Here is a 27,047-nt window from a genome sequence, read left to right on the forward strand (position 1 = left end):
TGGTTCACTCTCCCTCCTTAACACAAACAAAAAACAATCCCCTCCTCATTGAACCGAGCCACCGCCAGACCTGGACCGCCGCAGATCACATTTCCCTTGAAACCAAACTGCGGTTTCTCGCAATGTGTCTTTCTGCATTCCAGCACGCATGGCCAAAAACTGAACCGGGACGCTGTCACATTTTTGTCCCAGATGGGTCTTCAGTGAATCCCCTGGGTGACAGGAACACAGAAATCCGATTCTGCCCATACCGACAATTTTCTTTTCAAAAAGCACGGACTTCAGACTAGATCCCTCGCCACTTCGGAACTACATCCTCAAATGGGCATTCTGGCTCAAACTCCGGAAACATGGTTTTAAAATCAAACGACCACCCCCATCCTGCATTCCGTGGACCTTAACGGACATCCATTGCTTGGTATTGGGGGAGCGTCCAGAAGGAATTCCGTGTCATGGTACATTTCCAGACACCATATCGTTCTTTACCAGTGATATGCTTGTTGATACAATAGACTAAAAATAAGCGACTTAGAGCCATCACGCTATGCGCGCCAGCATGCTGACGACAAAAAACACGCACACCATGACGAATGTGTTGACAACATACTTTTCCCACGGCTCGAGCACGTACAGACCTAGATTCAGCTCGTACTTTTGGTTCATCCTCTTGACTTTTGACAATACGACCGACGCCATCCTTTTTCAGCTTGGAAATATACAAATACAGTGAAGAAAATATGAGATTTGGCCCTTTCTGATAATTGGAGATGGGAAAACATTCACGTTACAGAGCCTTCTGCACCCCTCAGAAGGCTTCGACCCTGCTTATATATATCCCGCAGGCAACACCCTTTTGCCTGGCTGCCATTGCCGTTTTCTTTTTGCTACTGGAATCTAGACCCTTCTGGCTGATAGTCCTCTGCTTTTCCCCTCTCCCGCTATACCGAGTGGAGGTCCAGTGTGTGCAACATCCATCATATACAAACACATCCACCCTCCAGAGGGTAAATCGAGGCGTGCGCGGGAGAGATGCCCATTGCACAAATGGCGGAAAGACCCCGACCCTGGAAATGTTTTTTTCTCTAAGTGTAGTGGACTTGTTCTAGGCACTCCGGTGGAAAATAAGGCGGGGCTTCATCTCTGGCAGTCACGTTTGTTGACCCCGCCTTGCCCGCAATATATTTCGTATACCGCGCTAAGTAGAGAACAGAAAATCGATAATTGCATCGCTGCCCTTTTCCGCTAATAGCCGCCGCACCAGCCCCGTCGCCTCTCCACCGCCTGCATTGCGCATTGATCGCAGCTGCATCCGCACCTGCTTCGCGCCATTCGCGTCTACTGTAGAGCACCCTGCATCCATACCATCATCAGTGCTCGCACGCCGACGCTTTATGCCCACCAGCCCAGCGTCTTCTGCAGCGGGCTGCAGACTTTTGCTGCCCAGGGTGGCTACTCCTACGTCATCTTGGCCACTGCCGCCATCATTGCCATTTAAGATCTCATCCAGTGCCTGCTGCAAGTCCTGTCGCGACAGGCCGTGCTGTACAAGGAACCCACGTAGCCTGGTATTACCTGATTTAGCCGAGATGCCGCCACGCTTGCGTTCGGAGTTGTCGCCTGGTCGGACTTTGGGGCAGCCCGGTTACTTTGTGCTGCAGGCAGAGCGGCCGGTGGATTTAGCACGCTGGCCGCGATATCAGTAAGCATCTGCATCTTATCGACGCGGCCTGTGCCCGGACTGCTCGCGTCCTGCGTAATATTATGCGTCGCCATGACAAATTGCGCAACATCCTGCTGGAACGAGACAATCGACTGCAGCCACTCTGCAAGCGCCACTGGGCCCGATTCCAGCCCGTTGCTTTGCCTGGCACCAGGCGACGGCTCTGTGGTGCCATTGGCTTTGCCATCTATCACCGGACTGCTATCATCGGTCAATGGGCTGCCCGTCCCGGGACTGATCTGGCCCGATCGCTGCTGCCGGTCGCGCTGCACGCGCAGCTCGAACTGCCGGCGAATCAGCGTGGCGGGCACACGAAACTTGACCTTCGGGTCGGCCAGCTCCACCGGCGGCTCATCGTCGATAACGTCGATCACGCCACTATTGCGTGCATCGTCCGGTGCGTTCGTCAGATCGACAATCCGCTCCTTGCGGAACCGGTTATGCCGCCGCCGCAGCGCGTGCTCGGCGTGGTTCGGGCACATCCACCGTTTCAGCGGTGCCGGCGGGCCCGGACAGCGGCGGGTCCAGGCAGTCCCAGTGCCAGCTTAGCGGGCAGTAGTCGCAGCGCACCACCGGGCCATGCAGTGCCGACAGTCCGCAACGGTAGCAGAGGATTGTGTCACCGTGGTCGGTCGTCAGCCGCGTGAAATCCCGGTTCGCGTCGCCGCCATTCACCCGCTGCGCCCGCTCCTCCCGCGTATTCACAAACGTCCCGTCAGCGTCTGCCTCGATCCCGTCGAACTGCCGCCGGATCTCCTCTGGCACTGCAAACGCCCGCGGGTTGATGTACTCCATGCTGGAGATCAATGGGTAGAATATGTTCTTTGCGTGCGCCCGCGACTTGCGCTTCCGCGATTCCCGGAACGAGCACTCGCGGCAGAACCATTTGTCCATTGTCGCCAGGCTCTCAAATGCCACCGGCGGCTCGGCGCACAGAAAGTGGAACACGCGCGGACACCGGTCGCAGAGAATGAACTGCCCGGGCTGCCCACACGCGTCGCACGAGTCGTGGCTCTTGCCGTCCTGTGCCGATGTCTTTGTCCGCGACCGCAGTGTCGCCGCTCCTTGCTTCGTCTGACTACACAGAGCGGCAGACTTTGTCAGTGAAACGAACGGGGGGAGAGTCGTCTTGTGGGAACAAACCCACTGAAAGGCAGGATGCGAATCCTTCCCATGGAGACTCTTACCTTGCTGCGAATACGGCCGACGGCGACCCGACCACCACGCCAAGGCCATTTACTCTGGGAGGCGAGTGCACGATTGTCGCTTTTCGTGTTGGCGATAAGCTGATAGCTGACGAGGCCACTGACACCCTGTGCCCAGCCCCATTTGCCGATCCGCCTGCTGTGCCGTTTGTTGTGCCTCCATTGGCCGTGCAATTCACTTCTGTCGGTTTGCCACCGTCTACGTCCTCGCCCTCGCACAGCCGCCGGATATACTCGACGGCTTCAGCGTATCCCTCTGTGACCTGCCGTGTTTCAATTGCCATTTGTCACTGTGTAGGCTGGGGAGTTCTGTTGGAAATAGCTTTTTTCCCTCGGTCTGCCGCAGCGGGGAGTCACACGAATAAAGTCTTTTGGACAGCGCCGACAGCGGGGGTTTCTACCATGCCAAATGCAGCCCTCCGACTGTTGTGCGTCAGTACAAGGATGCTAGCAGCTCTGAAAAGAAGAGCCTCAACCAGTATCATGCCCTGCTGGTCGATACCAGCCCAAAGGTATCAATGAGCCAGCCCCCAGTCCCTCCGCCGTCCTCCCCTCGTCGATCCAGTCAACAACAGAGTATAGGCTAGCATCATGGAGGGCACGGTGGCGAGACACCGAGGCCCTGTGTATCAGTTACCTTGTATTAAGCTCTGCAGTCCGTCAGAGACAATCGGGTTCCAATGATACGCGATCCTGTCCAAGTTTGCTGGCTGCGCTGGTTTTCCTTTCTTCCCTTTTCTGCCAATGTATCTAGCGTGCGTTCCGTCGAAGGAATGGAGGTTTATTGGTACAACGTAAAGTTGGAAGAGACGCAGGGTGAAAAAGAGAAGACAGGGGAATTAATGATATTGAGAAGCGCGTGAGCTAAGGAGAGATTGGCAGCAGCCCGGCATGCCCATCGCCACTGGGCAAGGTCAAAACGCGTGCTTGCCCAGGCTGCCTCCGCCGTGGCGAAAGTTCCCTTGATCCCATGATCAAGTTGTCAGATCAAGTTGATGCCTGGTCTGATGCCAGGCAGCGCTTAGGGAACCTGCCAGCCTCATACTCCATACTTTTTGCGCTCACTCGTACACTGCATGCGGCCAGTTGGAAGAGGTTTACGGTATTGATGCGCCAGTGCCGCTTGAGCAAAAAAGTCGTATGTGTATCCAATATGGTTCATATTTCGTGAATGTCTAGTTTTCCATATACAAACCACTAGACTAGTGAATATCGTATTCAAAAAAAGCAATATATTAGATAATGAAGAGTTGCTAATTTAATGCCGCTTCAATGGATTTCCTGGTTCAGCAGGCTAAGATGACTCCGAGCGGCGCTTGGTGTGAGGGTTCTGGTGGAAGGCAGTGGAGAGTTCAGGTGGGCCGAGGGTTCGACTTTTGTGGCCTTGCACACAATGGCTCTCCACCTGTTAATCTTGTCCACAACGCGGTACATTGGCTCAAACAAGTTCTTAAACACAACGTATCTCTGCGTATAACCCATGAACTCAGGAACGATTACGCCGCAGTCAGCCAGACCAGGAATCTTCAAGCAGTCCTCTGTAGGCGGTTCATCGACAGGGCGACCACCAGGCTTCTCAGGCGCAGGCTGCCAGTCAATGACAACCAATGCTTTTCCCAGTGTTAGACGACGACGAATTATAGATAACTGTCAATGGGCCAAACATGCCAGATGCCTCCCGGTAAAGTGATGACTCTACACTCAAATCATTACCCTGACTTAGGCAATTGCTAACACGCTGTAAGCGAACACCACCATCCCAGGCAGCTTTGGACTTTGTTTGGTCATCAGTAGACGGTGCATGGACAAAACGAATAGATGACTGCCCATAGTCCAGGGTGCAAAAGTGTCCAAACCGATTCACAGGCAGAAGGACAAGAAAAGAGAGGGCGCCGAGAAGCTTGACAAGCCCACGCTTTGTTTTAGGGACCATTTGCCCTAGGCGGGTGCGCAGCAGTTGATTGCGAGTGAACACGAGGATATCAAGGTGACTGCCATTGAAATAGAGTGTGGGTATAAAGATTCGGTTTGATTGCATGACCCACATTGCATTCACGCAAGAGCACAGCTTGGCAAGGGTCCCGCTGCTTATACTTGACCTAGACTGTTTCGCGTCGAACACAACTGGGATATGGATGCCCTGCACATCAGTTGAAGGCTCATCTCTGCCGCTGTAGCAAGCACCACCCTGATCCATTATGGCGAGTCCAGGAGATATGTCAGTGTTGAGGATAGGGTAGCTGTCCACGTCGACAATCTCATAGCAGGGCTTGATACCATCATATGCAGCGCATATTTTCTGGTAGTAAGTTTCTGAAAAAACGTAAATGGGAATCGCGGTAATAGCCTCCACCAGTACCAAAATCAGTGCGCTGAAGCGAGCCGTTCGCGCGTATAGCGTCAGCGGTAGCTTTGATTCTTTTGGTCTCAGCTTGAACGAAACAGTTTGAATTCAGCATCAAGCTCCAGAATCTCGAAGCAGCTTTTCAAAACCTATCTCCAATTCATGAGTCTGATAATCTTTTATCCACCTGTCAATTGACTGCTGAGAAATATTTTGAATAACGCCGTCAAGGCAGGGGTTTCGATTAGCGTATCCGAGGGGCTCATTAAACACCCATTCTCGCACTGGTTCCACAGTGAAATTGCGTTTCGAATTAGAGAACATAGGTGAAGGTTGGTGTCGTGCGATATGGAAAAGCTATTGGAGTATGATGAAAATTATTCTAGAAAAGAGAAACGCATATGTGCTGCGCAAAAACTCGGCATGCATTCAAGGTGGCTGAGATGATGGAGATTTAATTCTCATGATTTCACATACACATCAATAACCAGCAGCAGTGAAATATACAGTAGCTGCAAAAAGCCAGTATATATCTCAACAAATGTGTTCGATGCTAAACTGATAGTCAAGTATGTTGCAGTGATTTGGCTAGAAACAAACAAAATGAAAAACTTGGAAAGTGACACACCTGGAATAGTCAACTGAATTAGCGGCGTCTCTGGGACTTGCTCTGCTTTGCTAGCTCAGCTGGCTACGGAGCAGGGCGCTTCCTGAGAAGCATCTTGTGCGTTGATGGCTCGGCTGGCTGTGGGGCAGGGCGCTTTCTGCGAGTCATTCTCTCAATTGGCTCCGCCACCTCCTTTCCGCGGGATTTCGTAGTGCCTCTACTAGCTGTGAATGGCTCCACGAGGGTATCCGACCGCATACGATCGGAGTGGGGTGGAGGTGATGATGGTTCCTCTCCTAGAAAGCAGTACCCGATGGTGGCGAAGTGGAGACGATGACGGTCCAGCAACTGAATACGATGGGTGATGAGGATGGATCGGAGATGACAACTGACTCTTGCCCAAAGACAATGGTTGTCCTGCACCTGGGGAAGTTTTCCGCGTGTGGGCGAACCTGTTTCAGAGCCAAGAGGCGTTCCCACTGCGGTGAATGAGCTCGATGGTTCGAGCGCAGGAAGTTCAGCGAGGGCGGGCAGAATATTGGGTGCAGGTGTGGCAGGCTCTTCCGCCGACTCAGCCTGTGCAGCACCACTCACAATGGCCCTCCACCTGTTAATCTTGTCCACAACGCGGTACATTGGCTCCAGCATGTTCTTAAACACAGCATACCTCTGCGTATATCCCATGAACTCAGGAACGATTACGCCGCAGTCAACCAGGCCAGGAATGTTCAAGCAGTCCTCCGTAGGCGGTTCATCGACAGGGTGGCCACCTAGACTGCTCAGATGCAGGCTGCCAGTCAATGACTAGAAACGCTCGTTTGCTGGAATAAGGGTCTGAGTTATAGACGACTGTCAAGGGCCCAAACATGCCAGATTCCTCCCGATGAAGCGATGACATTACGCTCAGCTCATGACCCCTTGGGTAATGGTTATTGGCAATTGACCGAGTGAAGACACCACCATCTTGTGCAGCCTTGGGGATCGTCTGGTCATCAGAAGGTTGCGTGTGGGTGAAAAGGAGGGACTCGTGTGCGTAGTCCTACGGTGCAGTAGTGTCCAAACTGGTCCATATGCAGCAGAAACAAGAAACGCAAACATGTCAAGAAAGCTGGTACGAGCACGGATTTGACTTTGGGACCATCATCCGTCCCAGGCGGGTGCGCAGCAGTTGGTTGCGAGTGAACACGAGTATGTCAAGATGACCACCGTTGGCGTAGAACACAGGGATGAAGATGCGTGTGGGTTGCACGATCCACATCGCATGCACACAAGGACAAATGTCGCGAAGTGCATCGCTGGTGAGTCCTGACGCAGAAATAGTCGCATCAGAGACAATTGGGATATAGGCGCCATGTATATCGGTCGTAGGTTCGTCGTCTCTGCCGCTCTCACAAGCGCCGAACTTATTCACCATGACAAGTCCAGTGGATATGTCAGTGTTGAGAATGGGGTAATGGCTAACATCGACAATATCGTAGCTGTATCTATCGTCCTCGTATGGTTGCCATACATGCTGATAGAAACCTCTGAACAGCTCCTCGTAAGTGTATTTCGAATAACGCCTACCAGTGCCAAGGACGATGCGCTGGAGCTCTTCATCAGCACGGATACCGTCAGCAGCAGTTTTGACGTGTCCGCCATGGTCATGAACGAACTGTCTGAACTCAGCGTCAAGCCCGAGAATTCCGAGCAGTTCGTCAAAATCTACCACTGTCTCATGAGTCTGGCACTCTTTTATCCACGCATCAATAGATGCCTGAGTGATGTTGCGAGTGACGCCTGTTGAGGTAAGGGTTGCGACTTATATCCTCAAGAGGCTCTGCGAATAGGAGTGCACTCACATCCTCTGCGTCGAAGTTGGACTTGCGGTTTATAAAACATGAGTGAAATGTTTAGCTATGCGCAGTATAATAAAGAAAACCAAAGAAAAGATGTCAGCAGAGAAGAGAAACGCATGCGTGCTGCGCAAACGTACCAAACACCTGATGAGTTTATTTTTCTGCCTGGTCAATCAACTGAGATAATTTGATATCAAATTCTGCAAGAAAACAATAACTGATTTTGGCTATATAAGGACTGAACGTAAATCAAACTTCAATTAGTTTGCGTGTAGTTACGATGTAGCCAGGTCCACAAAGATGATCAACTGGTACAGCCCCACAAGAACCTACGGAGCCAGCTGGGCCAAACCAGACTGATCAGAACCAGGCCTCCATAGTCCCTGTTGTCCTTGCCAGCCACCATAGCGAAGATATGAGAGTAGTGATTGCAATATAACCAATCCTTACACCAACGATAATAGCCTCATTACCTTTTGATAGAATCATAGCTGAGCAGCTTGGTCTATTTTGCACAATGCTTTCAGTGGGTTTAAGATGATGACTCTGTTCAATATTCCAAATCGGTGTTGCATAATAAAGCCTATTGCAGAGTAAACATACTATAGTGCACCGTTATATCTACTCATATCTAATTAATGTACATTGAAGTAATGCGGTGTTGGTGAAAGTTAGGAGCCTTAAGGTTCCAACAGGGTAGATCCTTCTTTCTGCTGCTATGTATTCATTAGCATTAGGAGAGAATATTCTTATGATGGCAAGACCTTTAGTTCTTAAAAGTAAAGTAAAGAAATATTAGAATCCAGCAATTGACATCGCTGAGTGACTCTTGTCTCTTGAGCTGTACATGGCACAATGGAATGGCGTCTTTCGGCAGGATATTCGTCATAGCATACTGTTTTATCTCCACGAGTCTGTCTTATTTGTATATTAATGGATTATATCGGTAATATTTGATGTCAATGGCTATTATCAATGGCAATGTCCATTAGTATGCAGAGGCCGCATCCTGGATACTTTTCTTACCCTAAGTACTATCTATTACCAAACTTGCTAAACCTTCAAATGAACGACCCGCACCAATACACCCAGCAGTGGGTCTTAGATGAGCCCCCACCGGAAACCAATCGACTTCAAAGGCACGATATTGAACGTCAGAAGCTTGCAGAAGAGGCTCTCAAATCCAGTGGGTACTTTTGCACTCTCGACAGCTGGCTAGACTATTCGGGGCAAACCGATGCATTTGCTGAGTTTCGTGGACGACATGCTCGGCCTATTGGTGACTTTATGGATCGAACCTTCGCCACGCTGGAGAGATCGCAGAATGTCTGGGCACGCGCAGGAAATCGTATAGGGAGCGAGCACCACCTCGTAGCGTACGTGGAGGAATTCTTTGACGATTTCATGCAGGGTTTCGCAGCGTATTGCTGAGATTGGTCTCGTCAGAAAAGATCACCAAAACATTCCGATCAAAGGTGGGTCAGGGCTGAAGCCTGATTGGGGGGTACATTTCACCATACCTCCTGGTTACCAGCGCGGCGATCGAGAGCTTGACTCAGGTACATGGGAGGATATTATGAGCGTCGTTGAATTCAAGGGTAAAAGGGTTTCCAACACTGGTAATCTAAAATTCTGGGGGCAGCTCGCCGACTACGGACACGCTGACAGAATATCACAAATCTCACGTGTCATGATGCCCATTACGGTATTCCATGAACTCTTCGTAGACGCGATATTCTTTTTTGGCTGTGGGATATGCAGAGTGCATGTCGGAAAGGTGGACATGGGTGACAGGGACTCATTCCTTAGAACTATGGAATTCCTCCTATTTGTACATGCACGGGACCCCTACGGCTATACCCACCTAAATTCGCCGATCCCACTCGGTCGGCAGTTCCAGATGGGCATGGATAGGACGACCAGAAACATGTCGGTAGTTCGTCGTATGACAGCTCATACTACAGATAACCAGGGAAACCGCATAGAACATCGGGTTCCAGCCGATAAAAGATGGTTCTTCTCCGGTATCACTAAAGTCTACCGTGGCACCAGTAATGCGCGTGATGCGTTTTTTAAAATCACCTCGAGTAGCCAGGACGAATTACCTGAAGGTGCTGCGTATGCGTGCCTTGGATTACGTGGAGTCCCCAATCTACCCAGAGTGCTCCATTCTTCCTCCATACACTTCGACCAAGTGGGTGGGAGAACGGAGCTGCTAATATTTGAGGATGCCGGCGAATCCGCAGATAGCTACTTCGCAAGGCTACAGACTCCAGATATGGCGTCCCAAGGAGTTGTCGACGTTATTCGTGGTGTGGGAGCAACGGCTCTCCATGTTTGGAGGGCCGGTGCATGTGTAGCAAACATCGGGCCACGACAGGTCCTAGTGCGGGCAATAGGAAGAGAGGGACGGCTACGCGTGTCCTTCTGTGGCTTTAGCAGGATGCAAGTCTTTAACCGCGCGTTTTTTGCGGGCGTTGACCTTACTAGCTGGCAATCTACTCCAGAGGATATTCTCCGTATAGGTATATACCCATCAACAGCACGCCGGGACCTACTGTATGCCAGCTTTGGGGAGCTCAACGGATCCCGAATACGTACTGCCTCCGATGATTTGCAGTCACTACTGTTCACGGCAGTCCAGCTGCTTGGCCTCCCCATACCTGGAGTCCGGCAGATCTTGACCATTCGGTTCCTAGGCGACAGTAACCGACGTGCAATTGAAGCCAAGTCACTCGGTGTCAGTAACGATGCAGTCTTCATCAAGGTGTTTTCGCTCGAAGCTTACCAGGGTACAGCTGCCTTGGTGTGGCTCCTGCGTCTTCGCCGTGCGCTGTTCCCGGAAAACGCTGCCGGAGCGACTGAAGAAGACCAGGTAGCAAGAGAACAGCAAATAGTCAATGGGGAGGTGATTGCAATTAACCCGCATTGGCTTCGCCAGCTGGACAGAAATGATCCCAATCTCGACGGCTTGCTCGACGGCGTTCCCGAGGGTCAGCTTGGAGTTGCTACCGAAGCGATGTTTCCTGATGAGCTTCTACAGTAATTCAAATAAACTACTCATCCTCCAACTGGTGGTTAATTGGGAATTATATTGGCTATTTGCAGGGAATCTTCTTTGAAAAGCTGGAGGGAAACCCATTCCAATACCGATGAGGCGAGTGAGAAAACAATTACGGACTACATGCGATATTCCTTTGTGATACTTCACCGCACACATATACATTGGGTGGCAGCAAAGTCAGGATCCCAGGCTGCATTCAACATCATTTCAAACTCACTGAAAATGTGTCCATCACAAGCACCAACGAGACATCCCGACAAGCCCCTACAGAGTCTATTGAAATTACTTCGTCAGTGCTGACATCGTCGGGGCGCAACACTAGCAGCGCACAAGTGTACGCACCATCTACGAAATCTACTGAATCACCCTACAAATAGCTAATCTTGGTCATGGCGGTAATCCGCAAATCAGAAAAAAAAACTGGAAAACCTTTCGATTCCAACCTTGCTCGTCGATGCTGAAAAAGCCAGTGGCCGCCCCGCCGTCTTGCGCAATTTCTTTTCTCGTTTCGAAATTTATTTCAGTCTAAAACCAAATACCTTTATATACTCGAAGCCATGGGCCACGGACGCAAGAAGAAGCGCACTCATGTCGCGCCGACAGAGGAGGAGCTAGACAAGATCCCTCGGTCTCTGGTGGTAAAGTCAGGCTCAGTCGGACGTACGGTGTCAGCGCTCGTGGCAGACGTGCGGCAGGTGATGGAGCCAAACACGGCAACGCGCTTGAAGGAGCGCAAAACCAACAAGATCAAGGACTACATTGCCGTGGCCAGCCAGCTCGGGCTCACGCACCTGATGATGTTCTCACAGACCGAGGTAGGCACGAACCTGCGCATCGGCAGGATCCCGCGCGGCCCAACCCTCTCGTTCCGCATCAACAAGTACTCGCTGGCCAAAGACTGCCTCCGGCTGCAGAAGCTGCCGCGCACGTCGGGCACTGAGTACAAAACGTCGCCGTTGGTGATTCTGAACAACTTTGCTGGCGAGGCCAAGGGCAAGGAGTTCAAGCTGATGACCGCCATGCTGCAGAACCTGTTTCCGGCCATCAATCCGTCGGCGATGACGCTGGCAGAGGCCCGGCGTGTGGTGCTGTTCAACTACAACGAGGCTACGGGCATGGTGGATTTCCGCCACTACGCGATCGTGGTGAAGCCGGTCGGCGTCACCAAGGGCGTCAAGCGTGTGATTATGGCGAAGAATATGCCGTCGCTGGCCAATTTCGACGATATCAGCGAGTACGTGCTGCGCGAGGCATTTGCGTCCGAGAGCGACGTCGAGGATGGACCTGAGAACTCTGTCACGCTGGCGCAGGACTACGTGGGCCGTGGAAACAAGAAGAACGAGCAGCGGGCGATCCGTCTGATGGAGCTGGGCCCGCGCATGGAGCTCAAGCTGCTGAAGGTGCAGGCTGGTCTGTGCGAGGGCGACATTCTGTTCCACGGCTATATCCACAAGACCAAGGAGGAGATCGAGAAGGCCGAGCGCCTGCGCCAGATCAAGCTGACGCAGCAAGCGCGTCGTCGCCAGCAGCAGGAGGCTAATGTCGAGCGCAAGGCCAAGGACAAGAAGAAGAAGAAGAGCAGCAAGTTCGATATGGCCAAGAATGAGCCTACCGCGGATGACAGCGAGCCGGAGGAGGGCATGTCGGAGCTCGACAGCGCCAGCGACAGCGATGCCAGCATGGACTCGGATGATGATGCTGGTGTGCCGGCGGGATCTGCTGCTGCTGACGACTTTGGTGCTGACGAGTTCAACGGAGACGAGCTGTTCGACGAGGGCAGCTCGGGCGACAACGACAGCTTTGACGAGGAGGAAGACAACGACAGCGATGAGGAGGATCGCAAGCCGGCCAAGCGGGCAAAGAAAGACACCAAGCCTGCCAAGGGCAAGTTCAAGGGCAAGGGCGGAAGCAAGCGGAGGTAGAGGTCTTTATTGTCTCCAACATAAAATTTACATTGCCTACCAAGTCACTGCGCCAATGTTGGTTGCTGCTGCTGCTGCTGCTGCTTGTTGCTGCTGTTGTTGCTGTTGTTGTTGTTGCTGCTGCTGCTTGAGCATCATCTGCTGTTGCATCATCATCTGCTGCTGGATCATCTGCTGCTGCATGATGACCTGTGGGTTCGCCGACGAGGGTGCCGTGTATCCGTCAGGGTGCATCACCGGCAGATCGAACCGCGGGTGCATGTTCGGACAGTCAGGGCCCTTTGGACAGAATCCAAATAGGTACTGTGGACACGCAAACTTGCGCACATGTTTGTTCCGGCACTTTGCACCGTGCTTGCAGAATCCACGCGCATACCACGGGCACTCCTTGACGCGCGACTCAGGGTCGATATGCTGGTACACGCACTCGTCGCCGTTCGAGCACCGTCCGTGCTGCGAGTAAAACATGCACTCGGGCATCTTCTTCAGATTGTACTCGTGCAGGAACTCGCACCGCTCGCCCTTCTTGCACAGTCCACGCAGCCAATGCTTGCAGACCACGGCACGGTCGCCGAACCGCCCGCCAGGCATCCGGTGCTCCTGGTCGATTTGTGCCTGCGTCAGATGCCGGTACGTGCAGTTGTTGCCCTTCCAGCAGTGGCCCCTCAGAAAAAAGTTGCACGTACCAGTCTTGCCGTCGTTTATGGACTTTGACTTTGGCGCGGCGGGAACCTGCTCGATTTGCAGCTTCACCTCCGTCTTTACAAACTCCTCAAACTCAAATGTGATTGCGTCGGCAGCACGCCGGCTGTCGAGGGCACCAAACCGTTTGCGCCTGGCTTGTCTCCGGCGACTGCGACGGGCGCTGTGTTTGCTGGTTCTGCTGCTATGGCTGTCGACATTTTTAATAGAAACTGTAAATTGTAGTTGAAAAATTGGGAGTCTGAGAAATGCAGAGCTGCAAACTCGCCAGCCTGAACGCTTTTAGTATTCGCGGAGCGGCACTCGAGCCGAGCTGACTAATCGCTGGCTCGCGGCTTGGTGGGTTTATGCTGAGCATGTCCAGGAAATTTTTCATAATCTCCATCACCTCCGCTATCAGTAGTTTTTTTGGTCGCACATATATCCTGGGCAGAATGACAGCCAGCAGCAGTAGCAGCAGCAATTCGGACGCCAAAGGCGTGCCCTGTTGACCATACCGCGATGCAGAACACCGCTCCAGCCACGGAGTGTCCTGTCGACCATACAACCATGAAAAAGGCGCCTGCCGAAGAGCCCCTGGTCTGCCCTGTCGACCACTCGGGGTCAGCCAAGGCCTTCTCATCGGCTCATCCAGCGATTGATCCGTACAACCAGATGCCGGCTGAGCCAGAGCAGGCGCGCGCGCATGGGCAAAAGGAGACACTCTCCACTGAGCGCATGCGGTCGTCAATTCCGCGTGCCGAGCGGTACGAGTCGGCTGGGCCGTCCGAGTGCCCAGCTCTGCACGATGCGGAGCCTGCCGCCGATGCAGCAAAGGAAAAGAAAGACGACATGTGGGATCTACCCGTCCGAGCAAATGTTCTTCAATGCAATGAAGCGCAAAAACTGGGATCCGACAGAGCACGATATGAAGTCGGTCGTGCCTATCCACAATGCGGTCAATGAAATGTGCTGGCACCACATCTTGCAGTGGGAGAAGATGCACCAGACACAGTGCGGATCACCAAGGCTCCTTGCGGTTTGAGGGCAAGTCGAAGGAGCTGACTCCGCGCGCACGCTTTTACTCGCTGCTGGGGTACACCAAGCCCTTTGACAGGCACGACTGGACCGTGGATCGGTGTGGCAAGTCGGTGCGGTACGTGATCGACTTCTACGAGGGAAAGAAAGGACCCGAAGAATCCACATGCTCCGTCGTTCTACCTAGATGTGCGGCCAGCACTGACACTGGAGGGTGCGTGGGACCGCACCCGCAAGTATTTCGGGTTCTAATACATTTCACTTGCAGTGATAAGCGCACATTACATCTAAATGTCTATTCTTTTGGTGGCAGTGGTATGTCTAGCAGGGTCTCTATGGCCGAGTCATTCATATTCCAGCGCCGTATCTGATGCAGAACGTGTCGCTTTGCCTGCGCAGTCTTGCTCGTAGTTCTGCCCTGAACGCACATATGCCAGTGCATCCGAATCAACTCCAAGTGCCCAGCGCGTAGCCACACCGGCACCAGGTGAGCCAGCGTCATTTCGTCTAGCATGATTCCTTCGTCGTGCATTCGTAGATAGAGGCGATGCATGGCTGTGGCAAACAAATCGACTCTGCCAGACTCTAAACCAGCAATGATCTGACATACGCGCCGGGATAGCTGTGCTAACAGAACGTTATATGTGACAACATCGAATCTGACACCAAATCGATGTGCAATCCGGATCGCTTGCGAGTCAAAGCTGAGATCAACTGGCATATCATCGCCGGCTGCCATCGGCTCCACCGTGATCGCATCCAGCGAGCATCGCAGAACAGTATTTAGCAGTCCGGTGAGATGGGCGGCCAAGTTCGACTGTCGACCAGTTTGTCGGGTCTGACAGGCGCATGCACACTCAAACAGCTCTGTGGCTGCTACAGCATCGCCGATACGCGCGTATCCGAAAATGAGTTTGGCCAATGCCTCGCCGTTGGCTGCCTTGCCGGCAGTGCAGCCATACTCTGTCCAGAACTGATGTGCTTTTGCAACATCGCCGCGATCCACTGCCTCTGATACAACCCGCGTCACAAGGCGCGGTGATATTTTGTTGCCGCTCTGCTTGATCATTGCCATTGTCATATGGACCCTGTCCCAATCTCCTGTTTGGCACCACACGCGAGCAACACTCGCCCACGTGACTGCATTTGGTGCAGGTGCAGAGAGTACGACAGGTGTCCGATCCGGCAGCGTAAACGACACAGTGCTGAGCGCAGCTGGTCAAAAATCTGGTTTGCGAAATCGCCGTCTTTGTGCCGCACATACGCGTCTATGATAACTGTGAACGTCTCGATCGTCGGCACAATCCCGAATTTGCGAAAGCTGCTGAGCCAAATGTCCAGCGCCCGTGGAATCGATGCCGATACAGGCGCAGCGCCAATCTCGATCTCGAGAAGCTTCGTCAAATGTGCCGCTGTGAGGGAGTCCCGGCGGTACCGGCCAAGCGCACCGACAATATGCCGTGCCAAGAACCTGATCGGATCAGCCGACTCTGATATGTCTGCTGTAAAGAAGGACCGAAAGCAGGTATCTGGCGTGTTTGAGCCGTTTCTCCCGAGGCTTGTTGTACCGTCGATTACCACGCACGAGCGCGATCTGTTGTTTTCGCAGCGCTATTAGCACGGTCCTGGCAATATCTGCATTGATAGTGGGAGCAGGGATATGGCGAGCCCATGTTGCTACATGCTCATAATCAGCAGCCTTGCACAGGACCTGCAGCAGAGCCGCCAGTGCGTCTTCTGAAATGGCGCCAATAAATCTGGAGTGCTTCTCCAACATGCCGATTGCGCACTGTGCCAAAATATCCTTGTGAATCGGCGTTGAGAGCAGGCCGTCCAATAGTCTGGTAATAATGCCCAGTGTAAGTGCATTCTGTGTATGTGTATTGCCCAGCTGAGCGTCGAAGTCAGACAACCGTTGGAACACCCGAACCGCCATCGCCGACCTCGACAGCCTGCTCCACCCTTCCATGACGTTTATGCCTGTGTGCACCACCAGTGTCCTGATAACCCTCAGTGACAATTCAAACGACTGCCGATCATCATCTGTTGCTTCCAAGCTCCGAACGAACGCCGATCTCCTGGAAACATATGCAATGCACTGGCCAAGAAGGCTATCCACTGTTTGTTGCGCAAGGTGCATATGCAAAGATCTTGCCTGCTGCTCCACCATATCCGCAACTAGCACAATACAGCAGATAGGCGGCTCAACCATCCCAGAGTTCACCAGCCTATGTACTGCCGCAATGGATCGAACATCAATTCGGCCAGCCCAAGACCGCTCACTCTGCCTCCCGGTCTCAGCGCCCAACAAAGTATCGCTCGGAATCCTCGCCATCGCAATGCCATTCAGCACCAGCTCCAGCATATACGCATCGTTGCTTGGCGACTTCAGACGCTGGATTCCGTAACCGCGCATTCCGCGTGCCGATCGATCGGCGCTGGTAGGTCACTGACGTTAGATCGTCTATGGGCCGTCGCAGGTACTGATAATGGCCATCGGAGCAGGCATGGGTTTGTTTTGAGCTGCTGCAGGGCGTCGTGTGCGCATGTGGCAAGCAGTGTGCCCAGCTGCCGCATGGAAACACCACCCTTCCCGGCTGCTGAAAGAAAAAGCTGTGTGTATGTGGTTTCTCTCGAGCTCGCACTCCGTCCTTCCGCCTGAATGTCTCACAGAGCGACAGAAATTTCGACTATGCGGATAGTGGAACCAACACCGCTGCTCGCGCGTGTGCCTTTGTCGTGGAAAATATGCAAAAAGAGTAGAAGGGCTGAATTGGAGGGCAAAGTGCATGGACAGTCGGTTATCGCTAAGCGTTTTTACGAGATGAAATCGCATCAGCCTGATACCGTGATCTGATGCAGGCTGATTTCTGGGTTGCTGGTGGATGAACAGCCCACAGCTCCACATATCCTGGCCAACATAGGCATTACAGGGCTCCTAGCATGAATGGCGTACAACCCGGATGAGCCACTCTCAAGGATACACAGGCAGTTTCATATTAGTGATCTCAAGAACTGTTTAGCGACGGCTGCCCTTGGGTCCCTTGGCCCGACGGCCGCCCTTGGGCTTGGGCTGACCCGACGAGCTTCCAGTGATGAACTTGAGCAGGTCGTCAATGGGCAGATGGCCCTTGGATCCGGCCGGCGCATTGGCAGCATCACTGCCCTTGCTGCCCTCCCGGTCCATCTGCAAGGCGCTGGCGGCAGTCGCAGCCTCAAGCAGCTGGCGGCGGGCAGCCTTGGTCAGCTTTGCGGACTTGACGGCGTTGAAGGTGAACTCAGCCAGCCAGTGGGAGGTCTCGACAGTGCGCGGGTCCTCGTCGCCAAAGGTCTCACTGAAGAACTTGTGGGCGTCGCGCTCGACAGTGACGGCCTGCTTGAAGTCGCCGGTCACAGCATACGCCTTGGCCAGCGAGTGCAGGGCATTGGCCACCAGCACATGCTTGTCGCCCAGCAGGCGGCGGCGGATCTCCAGGCACGACTTGAAGAACGGCAGGGCGTCGTCGTAAAGCTGCAGCGACTGCAGCATCACCGCGATGTTGTTGTGGGCGGTGGCCAGGTCCGGGTGGTCGGGGCTGTTCACCAGCGCCCACAGGTCAATGGCGCGGCGCATGAACCGCAGCGCAATCTCAGTGTGGCCGCACGCATGCTCGTACAGCGCCAGGTTCAGGTAGTTGTGGATGGTGAAGGGGTCGTCCAGGCCCACAGTGCGCTCGGAGATCACCACCGAGCGTGTCATGAACTCGGCCGCCAGATCGTTGGCTCCAGCGTCGTAGTGCGCCAGCGACACCACAGCATAGCAGCGCGCCGACTCGGCGTGCAGGAAGCCGTATGTCTGCTCGTGCAGCGCCAGCGACTCAAGCAGCAGCTCCAAGCCCAACTCCTTCTGGCCCTGCTCCAGTGACATGCGGCCGGCTTCGAAGGCCTCGTCGGCGAAGGTCGAGTTATGCGTCGATGTCTTGGTCAGCGCAGAGAAGTTCAGCACGTCCTCGGGCAGCACCGTCAGCGGGCGCGCCAGCTCGGCGTCGATCAGCTCGCGGATCCTGCGCTTGACCTGCTTGTTGGGCTTGTCGGTGATTCCCAACTGGGCCACAGCCACAGCATGCAGGTCGGCCTCGGCCGGACGCTCAAAGCGGAACTGGCGCATGCCCAGCTGCGCGCCGACCTTCAGGCACACCTCGCGCAACACAATGTGCTCGTAGCCAGTGACATATTGGGCCACAAAGTCCTCGGGCAGCGTGAAGCGGAAGCGCAGCGTGACCTGGGCGCGGATCTGCGCAGCCAGCGACGCAGGCGTCAGGCGGGTCAGCTCGGGCACGGCCTGGGCCTGCGTGCTCAGCTCCTTGGCTGGCTCGCTGTTGTAGCGCGCGCCCACCAGGGTGTTGACCAGCAGTGCGAAGGCCTCCGAGTGCAGATGCGTGGGTGTGGCACGGAACAGATCACGGGCAATGTGCTTGACTGCGCGGGTGATCATCTCGCGTACCACCAGGCGACGCACGTTCTGGATCGCGTCAACGTCAGCCGGCAGCTGCTGCGCGACCATACCCAAGTACCGCATGTTGATACCGCGCTGGTGCATCGTCTGCGTCAGCGTGCTGCCGCTCAGCGGCGAGCTGTTGTACGACTGCAGGTCGTGCACCAGCGCCTTGATGCTAACGTCACGCAGGAACACTGACGCCGCGCGCACAGCGTCAGACAGCGCCTTGTCGGCGTCGCTGGGCTGTGCAGTCTGGGCAGAGATCGGTGTGAAAGCGTCAGGGCTGAAGTCCAGGCTGAAGTCGAAGCCCTCCATCAGGTCCTTCTTGGGTTCCTGCTCCTCACCCTCCTTCTTGGGCTCCTCGGCCTCGCCCTCCTTGGGCTCCTCGGTCTCGCCCTTGGCCTTCTTCTCCTCCTCAATCTCCTTGGTCTTCTCGACCGCGTACTCCTGCACGGCCTTGCGGATGCTGTTCTCCCAGAACACTTCGACGAGCTCAGGGCGCAGAAGCACCAGCTTGTGCGGATATGCGGGCAGCTCTCCACCCTCCTGGCACTCGCGCTCCAGGAACTCGACATCGACAGGCGTCATGCGGAACAGATCCAACACATAGCGGCGGCCGTCAGTGCCCACCAGGCCCTTGACGTCGGCCGATGTGTACAGACGGGACTCGTTGCCCTCCTTGTCAACCACCGCGTGCTCGGCGAAATGTAGGGCCTTGGCCACTGGCTCCATGGCCTTGTGGAACTCAGCGTCGCTGCCGACTGTGACGCCGTTGTCGACGCTTCCATAGACAATCTGCGTCGTCTCCTGGCGGCGGAAGATGCCGGGCACAACCGACTGCGCAACCACGCGCACGCCGCGGTAGTCAACCACAACGCTGCCCAGCGTGTTCAAGCCCTCGACGTCGAGCTGGTTCAGCAGCCGCACACCAGTGATGTCCTTGCCAGTGGCCGCATGCGCAGCCGCATCGCCACCGAGATCGGTGAAGGTCTCGCGGCCGTCGAAGCCCTTGCTGAAGAAGATGTTGTCGCGCAGGAACATGTGCTGGTCGCTGGCGTCAGTTGGGTTGAGCGGCGGCATGTCGCCCTCCACCACAGCCATGGCGCCCAGCACAGCAGCATCACAGAACTCCGAGTTCCACTTGTGCAACTGGCGGTCGCGCAGCACGCGCTCCGACAGGTTGCTGCGCGGCATCTCCCGGATGCTCTGCAGCTCCTCGTTCCAGTCGCGCAGGGAGTCGGCCACCTGGCTGCCGAGGCGCAGCGCCAGGTCCTGCGGGCGGCCCAGATCGTATGACTGCGGCGCCCGGTTCGCGCTGCGGGCCAACCACGGCGACGCGGCCTGCTTCGCCGACACAAACGGCAGCACCTCGACCGGATCGCGCTGCGCCATCTCGCGCTGCAGCGCATCGAAGCCCTGCGAGAACTTGGACGACAGGCGCTTCAGCAGCGTCACCAGCGAGTGGGCTTTGTAGTGATCGGCGTCGCGCACGCCCTGCTGCCCTGCGTGCGACTCGCCGTACGGCTCAGCGTGGAAGTGCGTCAGGCTCGACGAGTTGACGTAGAACCCTTCGCGCGACGCCGTGATGTGCAGGTTCTGGCTCTCCAGCGTTACCACCAGCAGATACAGCAGGTCGCCCTGCAGCTGCCGGTGCCGCGGCACAGGGTTCCAGCCGCTGAGCGTCAGCTGCCGCACGCACTGCGGCACACCCAGGCTCTTGGCCGCCTGGTCGCCGGACAGAATGTCGAACTGCGGGATTGCACCAAACTCGAACCCCGAGAAGGCGTGCTCGGTGACCTTGGGCTTCGGGTGATCGTCCGAGTCCTCCTCGGTCTCCTCGGCCTCCTCATCGCTGGCCTTCTTGCCCTTCTTGCCCTGCTTCTTGCCGCTCGGCTTCTTTGCCGAGTCAGACTCCGACTCGCCGCTCTGAGACGAGACCGGCTCAGCTGGAATTCCGTTCGGGTACTTGATGGATGAAAACAGGGACAGGCCAGCGTCCAGCCCGGCGGCTGGCGGGTTGGCAGCAACAGGGCCAGCCAGCAGATCGCGCAGGCGGGAAACATGCAGGCGTGCCTCGCGCTCCGTGTACGGCGCCTCGACCAGGACCAGCTTGCTGTCCTTTTGCAATGACTCGATCTCGCCCAGTTCGGCAAAGTCGTTGAGCCGTTGGCCGTCCAGCGTCAGGTGGAAGCACGAGTACTCGATTGTATCCGGGTTCTCGCTGATCACCTGCTTGACATCCTGCACCGTCTCTTGCGCTGTGGCCTACACGTCTCACACCAGGATTAGGGTAGGTAATTGCGAGGCGCCAGGAATAAATCGACGTACATGTCAATGCCCCATTTTGTGATAGCAGGCGCTTGACGTGCCGATGCATAAATGAAACCACCTGACCAGATGCCAGCATTCGGGGTTTGCGGTGTGGGTGGTGATGCACTTACGTAGATATGAACGGTCGCGCCGTTGGGCGCGTCAATGACAAGCTGATACGACTGATCCTCTACAAGAAAAAAAAAGCCAGTTGGTGTTAGCTGTCTGCTAGCAGATACCGGCGCTCACAGCGCTGCTCTGTATAAAAAACAAAGGCTTACCCGGCGCGATCTCGGCAGCAGCACCCTCCTCGGTGGGCTGCTGCTCGTGCTGCTCGGGCTGGGCGTCGGTAACGTTTGTGGCCTGTGCTTCTGAGACAGCGGCCGCAATGGCGGCAGTGTTGGCGGCAGAGTCCTGGATCGACATGGCGTGAAGACAAGTTTATCTATAAAAATGTAAAGGAAATGTATAGGAAAAAGAGAAACAAATAGTTGTAGAATAGACAGAGTGGCAACGAGAACAGAGGTTGGTGTGGAGAGCAGGAGCTGTGGGAAACCGACGAGATAACGAAAAATTTCAAGCGAGGGGAAGGCCCATCTGCTCCGCAAGGAAAAGATTACGGAAATCACGTCCCGCGACTCGCTGCTATTTTTTTTTTTTTCGATCTGGCCAAGCGAGCCACGACGGGCTTTCATCACTTTATTTCTGCATCAGCAACACGCTGCCTGTGAGCCTGGCGAACTGGCTGTCGTGCGGCGCGCCGACCACCAGCGACTCCCTGCCGCTCCGCTGTGCGACCTCAATCACCGAGCCGAGCCGCGCCTGGCCATTGGCATTGCGCATGGCAAAGCACTGCGGACGGTCAAAGTCGGGCCGCCAGCGATACACCCTGCCCTCCTCGATCCCGCTGAACGGCTCGCCGATCCACACCTCCGACGGCGTCGACGCCAGCGCACGCCCAAAATGGCCTGGGCTCTGTGATCCCCGCAGCGTGCTCAGCAGACCGGCCAGCCGCCCGTCCTCGGCCGACGCGCCCACCTGCATCCAGCGCTGCGGATCGATCACACGCACACCGCCGGCCTGCCACCCGCGCTCCGGCGGCTGGCTGGCTGGCGGCTCGCGCACACGCATTGCCATGGCTGGGTTACGCTCCGACGGCGACCCAAACAACACAATCGACACAGTCTCGTTGTCGGTGGCCGCATCCCACACGTGAATGCTGCTGCCCAGCTGCGCCCGATCGGTCCACAGCGTGAACTCCAGCCCGTCGTATTCAGCCGCCTTGCCGACCTTAAACCCATACACCTTTGCCAGCCAGATCGTGCGGCCCGTCGTCCGGCGACTCCGACCGGATGCCCGGCGCCCCCACCAGCAGCAGCGTCGTGTTCTGCACGTGCACGGCGCTGGCTGACTGCCCGAACCACTCGAACGGCAAGCGCTCCGGTGACACTACCACAAAGTCCGGTGGCCCCAGGTGTCCTTCGCTGCTCTGCCGCTGCCTTGCCAGGTACCCGAACACCCGGCCTGAGTGCAGCTCAAACGGGAACTCCGAGTGGTACGGCGCCCCGATCACCAGGTCATTGAATCCGTCGTTGTTGATGTCCGCGCTAAATAGATGCGTGCCAATCCGCTGCCGCGACCACGGGCTGTCGGTGTACAGTGCCAGCTGGTCTGCTGTCAGCGTCAGATCTGGTGTGCCAGGAAGACCGGCGCCGCGGCGGCCCAAGTAGACGTCGATTCTGCCTAGCCGGTCGCCGGTCGCCGTCTCCCCGTATCCGCTGCTCCCGACAACCAAGTCGTCGATGCCGTCGGCGTTGAGATCGACGACAGTCAGTGCCGAGCCGAACAGCGAATATCGCAAGGGTTGTCTGGTTCTCTGCTACTTCCGGTGCTAGTATCAGCGGGTTGGTGTCGAGAATGTCCTGGTGCGAGTGTGCGTAGAATAGATCCGGGTCCCGCACCACAAATACAGCGCCGATGCCATGCGTGGTATCTTTTGGCTTATAGTACGGAGCACTGATTGCCACGTCGGTATTGCCGTTGCCACTGAAGTCGCCCATGGCTACTGCCTGTCCAAACCCAGAGTACGCCTGCATTGTATACAGCTGCTTGACCTTCGGGTATAACGTGGTCAGCTCGGCACATTCATCGCCACTGCCCGCATGCGCCGACACTTTGCGCCCAAACACATGCTGGCGGGAATGGCCTCTGTGTGACGGCCTGGAAACACGACGTGGGTCCACGCCCAAGTACAGCGTGCCATCATGCTCTGTCACATTCGCCACTGCTCGCATTTGCTCTTGATGCTCTGCCAGCTGCGCTTCAACGAACCGCTGCATCGGCGTGCCGCCCAGCGACCCATGGTAGTCCGAAAGCCTTTTGCCAGGCCGCCGGTGCCGATGGTGCCGGTCATGCTGGTCGCTGATGAGGCACTTTTTGGAAAAGTCGCCCCTGTCGAACCACTCCACCAGCGAGTACCAGCAATCGCTGGTCGCCGTCGCCATCGAGAACAGCCCGCCCACAAAGTAGTCCTCGATCCTCTCAGTCAGAATCGGCGCTCGCGCCGCATACGACGGAAACAGCCCAAGCCCAAACCGCTTCACAGCCTCCATCGTATAAAACTGCCTGGTCACGCACATGTTCAGCCGCCACCTTGCAACATCAATGTCCATCATCCTGTAGATCGCCAATACGTCGTCCACGGGCACTGTCCACTTGTCCAGCATAAACGCCAAGTCATTCATGTGCGCCAATGCAAAGTCCCCGCCTACATCCAGCGTATCGTGCGCCCGCGAAAACTCCCCATTGAACGTCGAGTTTGCCAGCACCTGCATCAGCCCCTCCGTCAGCCCGCTCAGGCTATGCCACAGCTCATCTGCCACCTGGTGCGATGCAATCCCAAACAGAAACGCCGCCAGCTGCTCCGCCTTGTCGCTCAATGGCTGTCGGTATGTCTGCAGGAAATACTCCAGCCCTGTCTCCAGGAACGGCGTCCAGTGCGCGGCCTCGGCCGGGTCGTCGTTCGATAGGCACCCGTAGCCCCAATCCGGAAACACCACCCCCGCTTGCAGCGCTTCCGGGTGCCGGTCGAGGATCCCGCGGTAGTAAGCTATGCGCTCGCTGCTGCCCGAGCCCTGCGGCTCATGGAACCATTGGCGTGCGCGCTCAGCTACTTCGTTGTGGACTGCGGGTCCACACCCTTGCGCGCCGCAGCCAAGAAGAAGCGCACCTACTGCTAGCTGCTGTATTGTGCGCCAGTTTGCCATTTGTTTGTGCGAATGAAAGGGTAATTTATGTACAAAGCGTCGATATGAATACTGTGTGTTACTTAGTAAAGCAGACATGGCCAAAGACGCGCAGCTGATCGGACAGGGTACATAAACGTCAGCAAGCTGGCGGTGGTGATGACGAGCATGATCGTACAAGCAGGTCACGTGTGCCATTCTCACCACCGCACTTCTCTGAGAATGCAAGTGACGTGTATCGGCGCTAGGCCCTCCACTCAAGTGTGAACATGCGCTGCCCCCAATACGCCGAAGTAGATCGGGTAGACCCTATATGCACATGTTGAATGCGCTGCCATGGCCAAGGTTTTATACGAAGATGATACAAATGCATGAGGCATGGAGCATGAAGCATGTATTTGCCTTAATTCAAGGAATGCTAGCTCGCCGCTGACACAGTTTACATAACCGACTGCTGCTGCACCTTGTGCCAGGTGTGCCAGTACTCGGCGTACTCCTCAATCGACATGCGCGCTTCATCGTCGATGGTAATATGTGCGATGGGCTTGGGCTGGCCATCGACGAATATTTTAACGCTCGGAGCATGGTCCGGGTCCTCCACCACTATGCTCTCCAATGTAGAATCCGAAGGCTCGAGCGCCGCAGGGTCCAGCAGCCCCAGCTTCTGCCGCTTGCTTGCTGGGAGAGCATAGATGCCATCCAGGTACGGATCCACATCGTCACTGGTATCAACCAGTGTCTCTTGTGACAAGACATCATGGCCGTTTGCATCTGCTGGCACATCCTGCCCACTGCTCTTCTCAGCCGGCTTCTCGCCATCCTCGTTGGCCTCAGACTCGGCATTGTTGCCCTTGGCCGGCACAACTGCACCATCTGTCTGCTCACCATCGATAAACGCAAACAGCCTCTTCTTCATCTTCCACGCAGCCGAGCTGGCAGCATCGCGCTTATGCCGATCAAAGTGGCTGTTCCTGTTGCGGAACCGCCGGTACGGGTGCTGCGTGTTGCCCGCTGCAGCTGCGGCAGCTGCCGCTTCCTGCTTCTCCTTCTCCTGCTTCTCCTGCTCAAGCCGCCTCTTCTCCTTCTCCTGGCGCTCGTGCTCCTCGGCCTCAGCCAGCTGGTCCAGCAAGTGCTGGTAGCCTTCACGAGGGTCGTGTGGCAACTGGATGCCAACGCAGCGTGCAACATCACCGTAGTACTTTGAGTAGTACCCTTCACGTTTGGACTCGTCCTTCTCTTCGCGCTCTTCCTTCCCCTCACGCTGCCCAGCCTCCACCACCTGCTTTGCTTCGGCCAACTCACGATCAACCAGCCGCACACGCTGCCGTGCGCGCTTGTCCCACTTGCGCCTAAGCAACTCGTGCCGCTCTGTGTATTTTTCATGGATCATCTTCGCCTCAGGCGGAATCCGCTCATCGACGACCATCTGCACACCGGATACCGTCGACCAGATATGCCAAGCAGGCAGCGCATTCTGTCGGCGCTTGCGCTCCAGCTCGGCTTCACGGATACGCGCTGTCTCCTTGGGCGTCAGGTCTGGCGCAAACCCAATCAGGATATCGCCTGTGTTGATACCAGTGTTGCGGGCAACGTTAAGCTCACGGCCACCGCCATTTGGACCCTTGCCGTCAGCGCCGTTCTCGCCATTACCGCTCATATCCGGCACAGGCACCTGATCAAAGGGCGTCGGTGCAGGCAAGATAATCGAGTCGGTCTTCTTCAGCAGATTGATGATCGGCTGGCACTGCTCCATAAACCGCGACAACTCGCGCTGCGACTCCAGCGAAAACTCCGAGTCCTTGTTGTCCTCCAGCGGGGAGCTGCAGTTCTCGCACAAAAACATGCCAGTCGCCATATCCACCAACGACAGCGCCTCCATGGTCGAGTAATGCGCGTTGCATGACGGGCATTCATACCCAAGCTTTTGCTGCTCAGCCTCCATCTTCTCCTTGACCAGCGTCTGCAGCTTCCACATGCGCCATTTGACCACATCGACAAACAGCTTGTAGTCCAGGTGGTAGTATGTGCGAGGCACTGGCTGCTGGCCAGGCTCACGGGGCTCTGCCCGCTTGTCTGACCGCAGCAGCTTGTCTTCACGCAGTTTTCCACACACCTTGTGAACCTCGCGCGAATGGACGTGCATGTACTTGCCAAGCACATCGTCGCGCGCACGCTCGTGCCGGTTCAGAAAGTCAAGCGCCAGAACGTACCGGTCATCGTAGAACGTGCGTGCAACCACTGTCACCAAGTTGCGCACAATTTCGAGGCTCTCCTGATGCGACATTTCAATTTGCTCCTATCTAGCGCGACCAGGAAGGGGTGATAATAATTATACAGGTGTGGAGCTAGTGCGTCGCACGTCTACACCACCGATTGGGGGAATGGTTCTAGGAGCAATACAAATAAACAAGAAATCCTGACCGGAGCAGAGAAGGAATCCGAATTCGCGCTCTTGTTTATGCCAAGCGCTTTACTTTGTCTTGGATTCATCAGTAGTCACGTGGATTCCGCTAGGGGAGCTTGGTGATCAGCCAGACGCCCAACCAGTACTGGGCTACCAATGGAGAATATTTTTTATCAGCGGCATTTCCCCGCC

General features: G+C 55.5%; 12 protein-coding genes across 12 annotated transcripts; 2 read left to right on the forward strand and 10 right to left on the reverse strand.

Moving 5' to 3' along the window:
• Positions 1–489: 489 nt before the first annotated feature.
• Positions 490–821, reverse strand: DL89DRAFT_266285 (uncharacterized protein). Its single transcript, XM_040887028.1, has one exon. It carries the CDS (start codon positions 694–696, stop codon positions 538–540), a length of 159 nt encoding a protein of 52 aa, XP_040744784.1. The 5' UTR covers positions 697–821; the 3' UTR covers positions 490–537.
• A 477-nt stretch (positions 822–1,298) lies between these two features.
• On the reverse strand, positions 1,299–2,414 carry DL89DRAFT_122769 (uncharacterized protein). The gene has a single exon (XM_040883228.1). The coding sequence runs from the start codon at positions 2,200–2,202 to the stop codon at positions 1,492–1,494; it is 711 nt and encodes a 236-aa protein (XP_040744785.1). The 5' UTR covers positions 2,203–2,414; the 3' UTR covers positions 1,299–1,491.
• On the reverse strand, positions 2,396–2,737 carry DL89DRAFT_204301 (uncharacterized protein; the record flags this gene model as incomplete). Its single annotated transcript, XM_040884043.1, has 1 exon — positions 2,396–2,737. A coding segment is annotated over one exon (342 nt), but the record flags the coding sequence as incomplete, so codon positions are not given.
• A 1,439-nt stretch (positions 2,738–4,176) lies between these two features.
• DL89DRAFT_266288 (uncharacterized protein) lies at positions 4,177–4,921 on the reverse strand. The gene is made up of 2 exons (XM_040887029.1): positions 4,627–4,921; positions 4,177–4,535 (listed from the first exon to the last, which is right to left on the reverse strand). The coding sequence occupies exons 1-2, from the start codon at positions 4,856–4,858 to the stop codon at positions 4,195–4,197; spliced, it is 573 nt and encodes a 190-aa protein (XP_040744787.1). The 5' UTR covers positions 4,859–4,921; the 3' UTR covers positions 4,177–4,194.
• Positions 4,922–5,835: 914 nt separating this feature from the next.
• DL89DRAFT_266289 (uncharacterized protein) lies at positions 5,836–7,738 on the reverse strand (the record flags this gene model as incomplete). Its single annotated transcript, XM_040887030.1, has 5 exons — positions 5,836–5,937; positions 5,965–6,651; positions 6,689–6,915; positions 7,015–7,655; positions 7,678–7,738. Coding segments are annotated over 5 exons (1,638 nt in total), but the record flags the coding sequence as incomplete, so codon positions are not given.
• A 3,542-nt stretch (positions 7,739–11,280) lies between these two features.
• DL89DRAFT_321646 (Brix-domain-containing protein) lies at positions 11,281–12,700 on the forward strand (the record flags this gene model as incomplete). The annotated part of the gene is made up of 1 exon (XM_040891294.1): positions 11,281–12,700. Exon 1 carries the CDS (start codon positions 11,336–11,338, stop codon positions 12,698–12,700), a length of 1,365 nt encoding a protein of 454 aa, XP_040744789.1. The 5' UTR covers positions 11,281–11,335.
• Positions 12,701–12,940: 240 nt separating this feature from the next.
• On the reverse strand, positions 12,941–13,264 carry DL89DRAFT_205814 (cleavage polyadenylation factor RNA-binding subunit YTH1; the record flags this gene model as incomplete). Its single annotated transcript, XM_040884077.1, has 1 exon — positions 12,941–13,264. A coding segment is annotated over one exon (324 nt), but the record flags the coding sequence as incomplete, so codon positions are not given.
• Positions 13,265–13,805: 541 nt separating this feature from the next.
• On the forward strand, positions 13,806–14,701 carry DL89DRAFT_266290 (cytochrome c and c1 heme-lyase). Its single transcript, XM_040887031.1, is given in 5 exon segments — positions 13,806–13,881; positions 13,910–14,248; positions 14,280–14,420; positions 14,440–14,537; positions 14,566–14,701. 5 exon segments carry the CDS (start codon positions 13,837–13,839, stop codon positions 14,669–14,671), a joined length of 729 nt encoding a protein of 242 aa, XP_040744791.1. The 5' UTR covers positions 13,806–13,836; the 3' UTR covers positions 14,672–14,701.
• Positions 14,702–14,714: 13 nt separating this feature from the next.
• DL89DRAFT_256311 (uncharacterized protein) lies at positions 14,715–16,835 on the reverse strand (the record flags this gene model as incomplete). Its single annotated transcript, XM_040885435.1, has 3 exons — positions 14,715–15,624; positions 15,684–15,890; positions 15,988–16,835. 3 exons carry the CDS (start codon positions 16,833–16,835, stop codon positions 14,715–14,717), a joined length of 1,965 nt encoding a protein of 654 aa, XP_040744792.1.
• A 123-nt stretch (positions 16,836–16,958) lies between these two features.
• Positions 16,959–21,632, reverse strand: DL89DRAFT_313408 (uncharacterized protein; the record flags this gene model as incomplete). The annotated part of the gene is made up of 2 exons (XM_040891006.1): positions 16,959–21,161; positions 21,456–21,632. 2 exons carry the CDS (start codon positions 21,630–21,632, stop codon positions 17,439–17,441), a joined length of 3,900 nt encoding a protein of 1,299 aa, XP_040744793.1. The 3' UTR covers positions 16,959–17,438.
• Positions 21,633–21,905: 273 nt separating this feature from the next.
• On the reverse strand, positions 21,906–24,472 carry DL89DRAFT_282725 (uncharacterized protein; the record flags this gene model as incomplete). The annotated part of the gene is made up of 3 exons (XM_040889709.1): positions 21,906–22,511; positions 22,576–23,085; positions 23,168–24,472. 3 exons carry the CDS (start codon positions 24,470–24,472, stop codon positions 21,906–21,908), a joined length of 2,421 nt encoding a protein of 806 aa, XP_040744794.1.
• Positions 24,473–24,769: 297 nt separating this feature from the next.
• Positions 24,770–27,009, reverse strand: DL89DRAFT_122834 (uncharacterized protein). Its single transcript, XM_040883229.1, has 2 exons — positions 25,221–27,009; positions 24,770–25,106 (listed from the first exon to the last, which is right to left on the reverse strand). The coding sequence occupies exons 1-2, from the start codon at positions 26,733–26,735 to the stop codon at positions 24,891–24,893; spliced, it is 1,731 nt and encodes a 576-aa protein (XP_040744795.1). The 5' UTR covers positions 26,736–27,009; the 3' UTR covers positions 24,770–24,890.
• Positions 27,010–27,047: the final 38 nt, after the last annotated feature.

The sequence above is a fragment of the Linderina pennispora genome (assembly GCF_002104995.1).
Source record: "Linderina pennispora strain ATCC 12442 chromosome Unknown DL89scaffold_4, whole genome shotgun sequence".
Classification (NCBI taxonomy): domain Eukaryota; kingdom Fungi; phylum Kickxellomycota; class Kickxellomycetes; order Kickxellales; family Kickxellaceae; genus Linderina; species Linderina pennispora.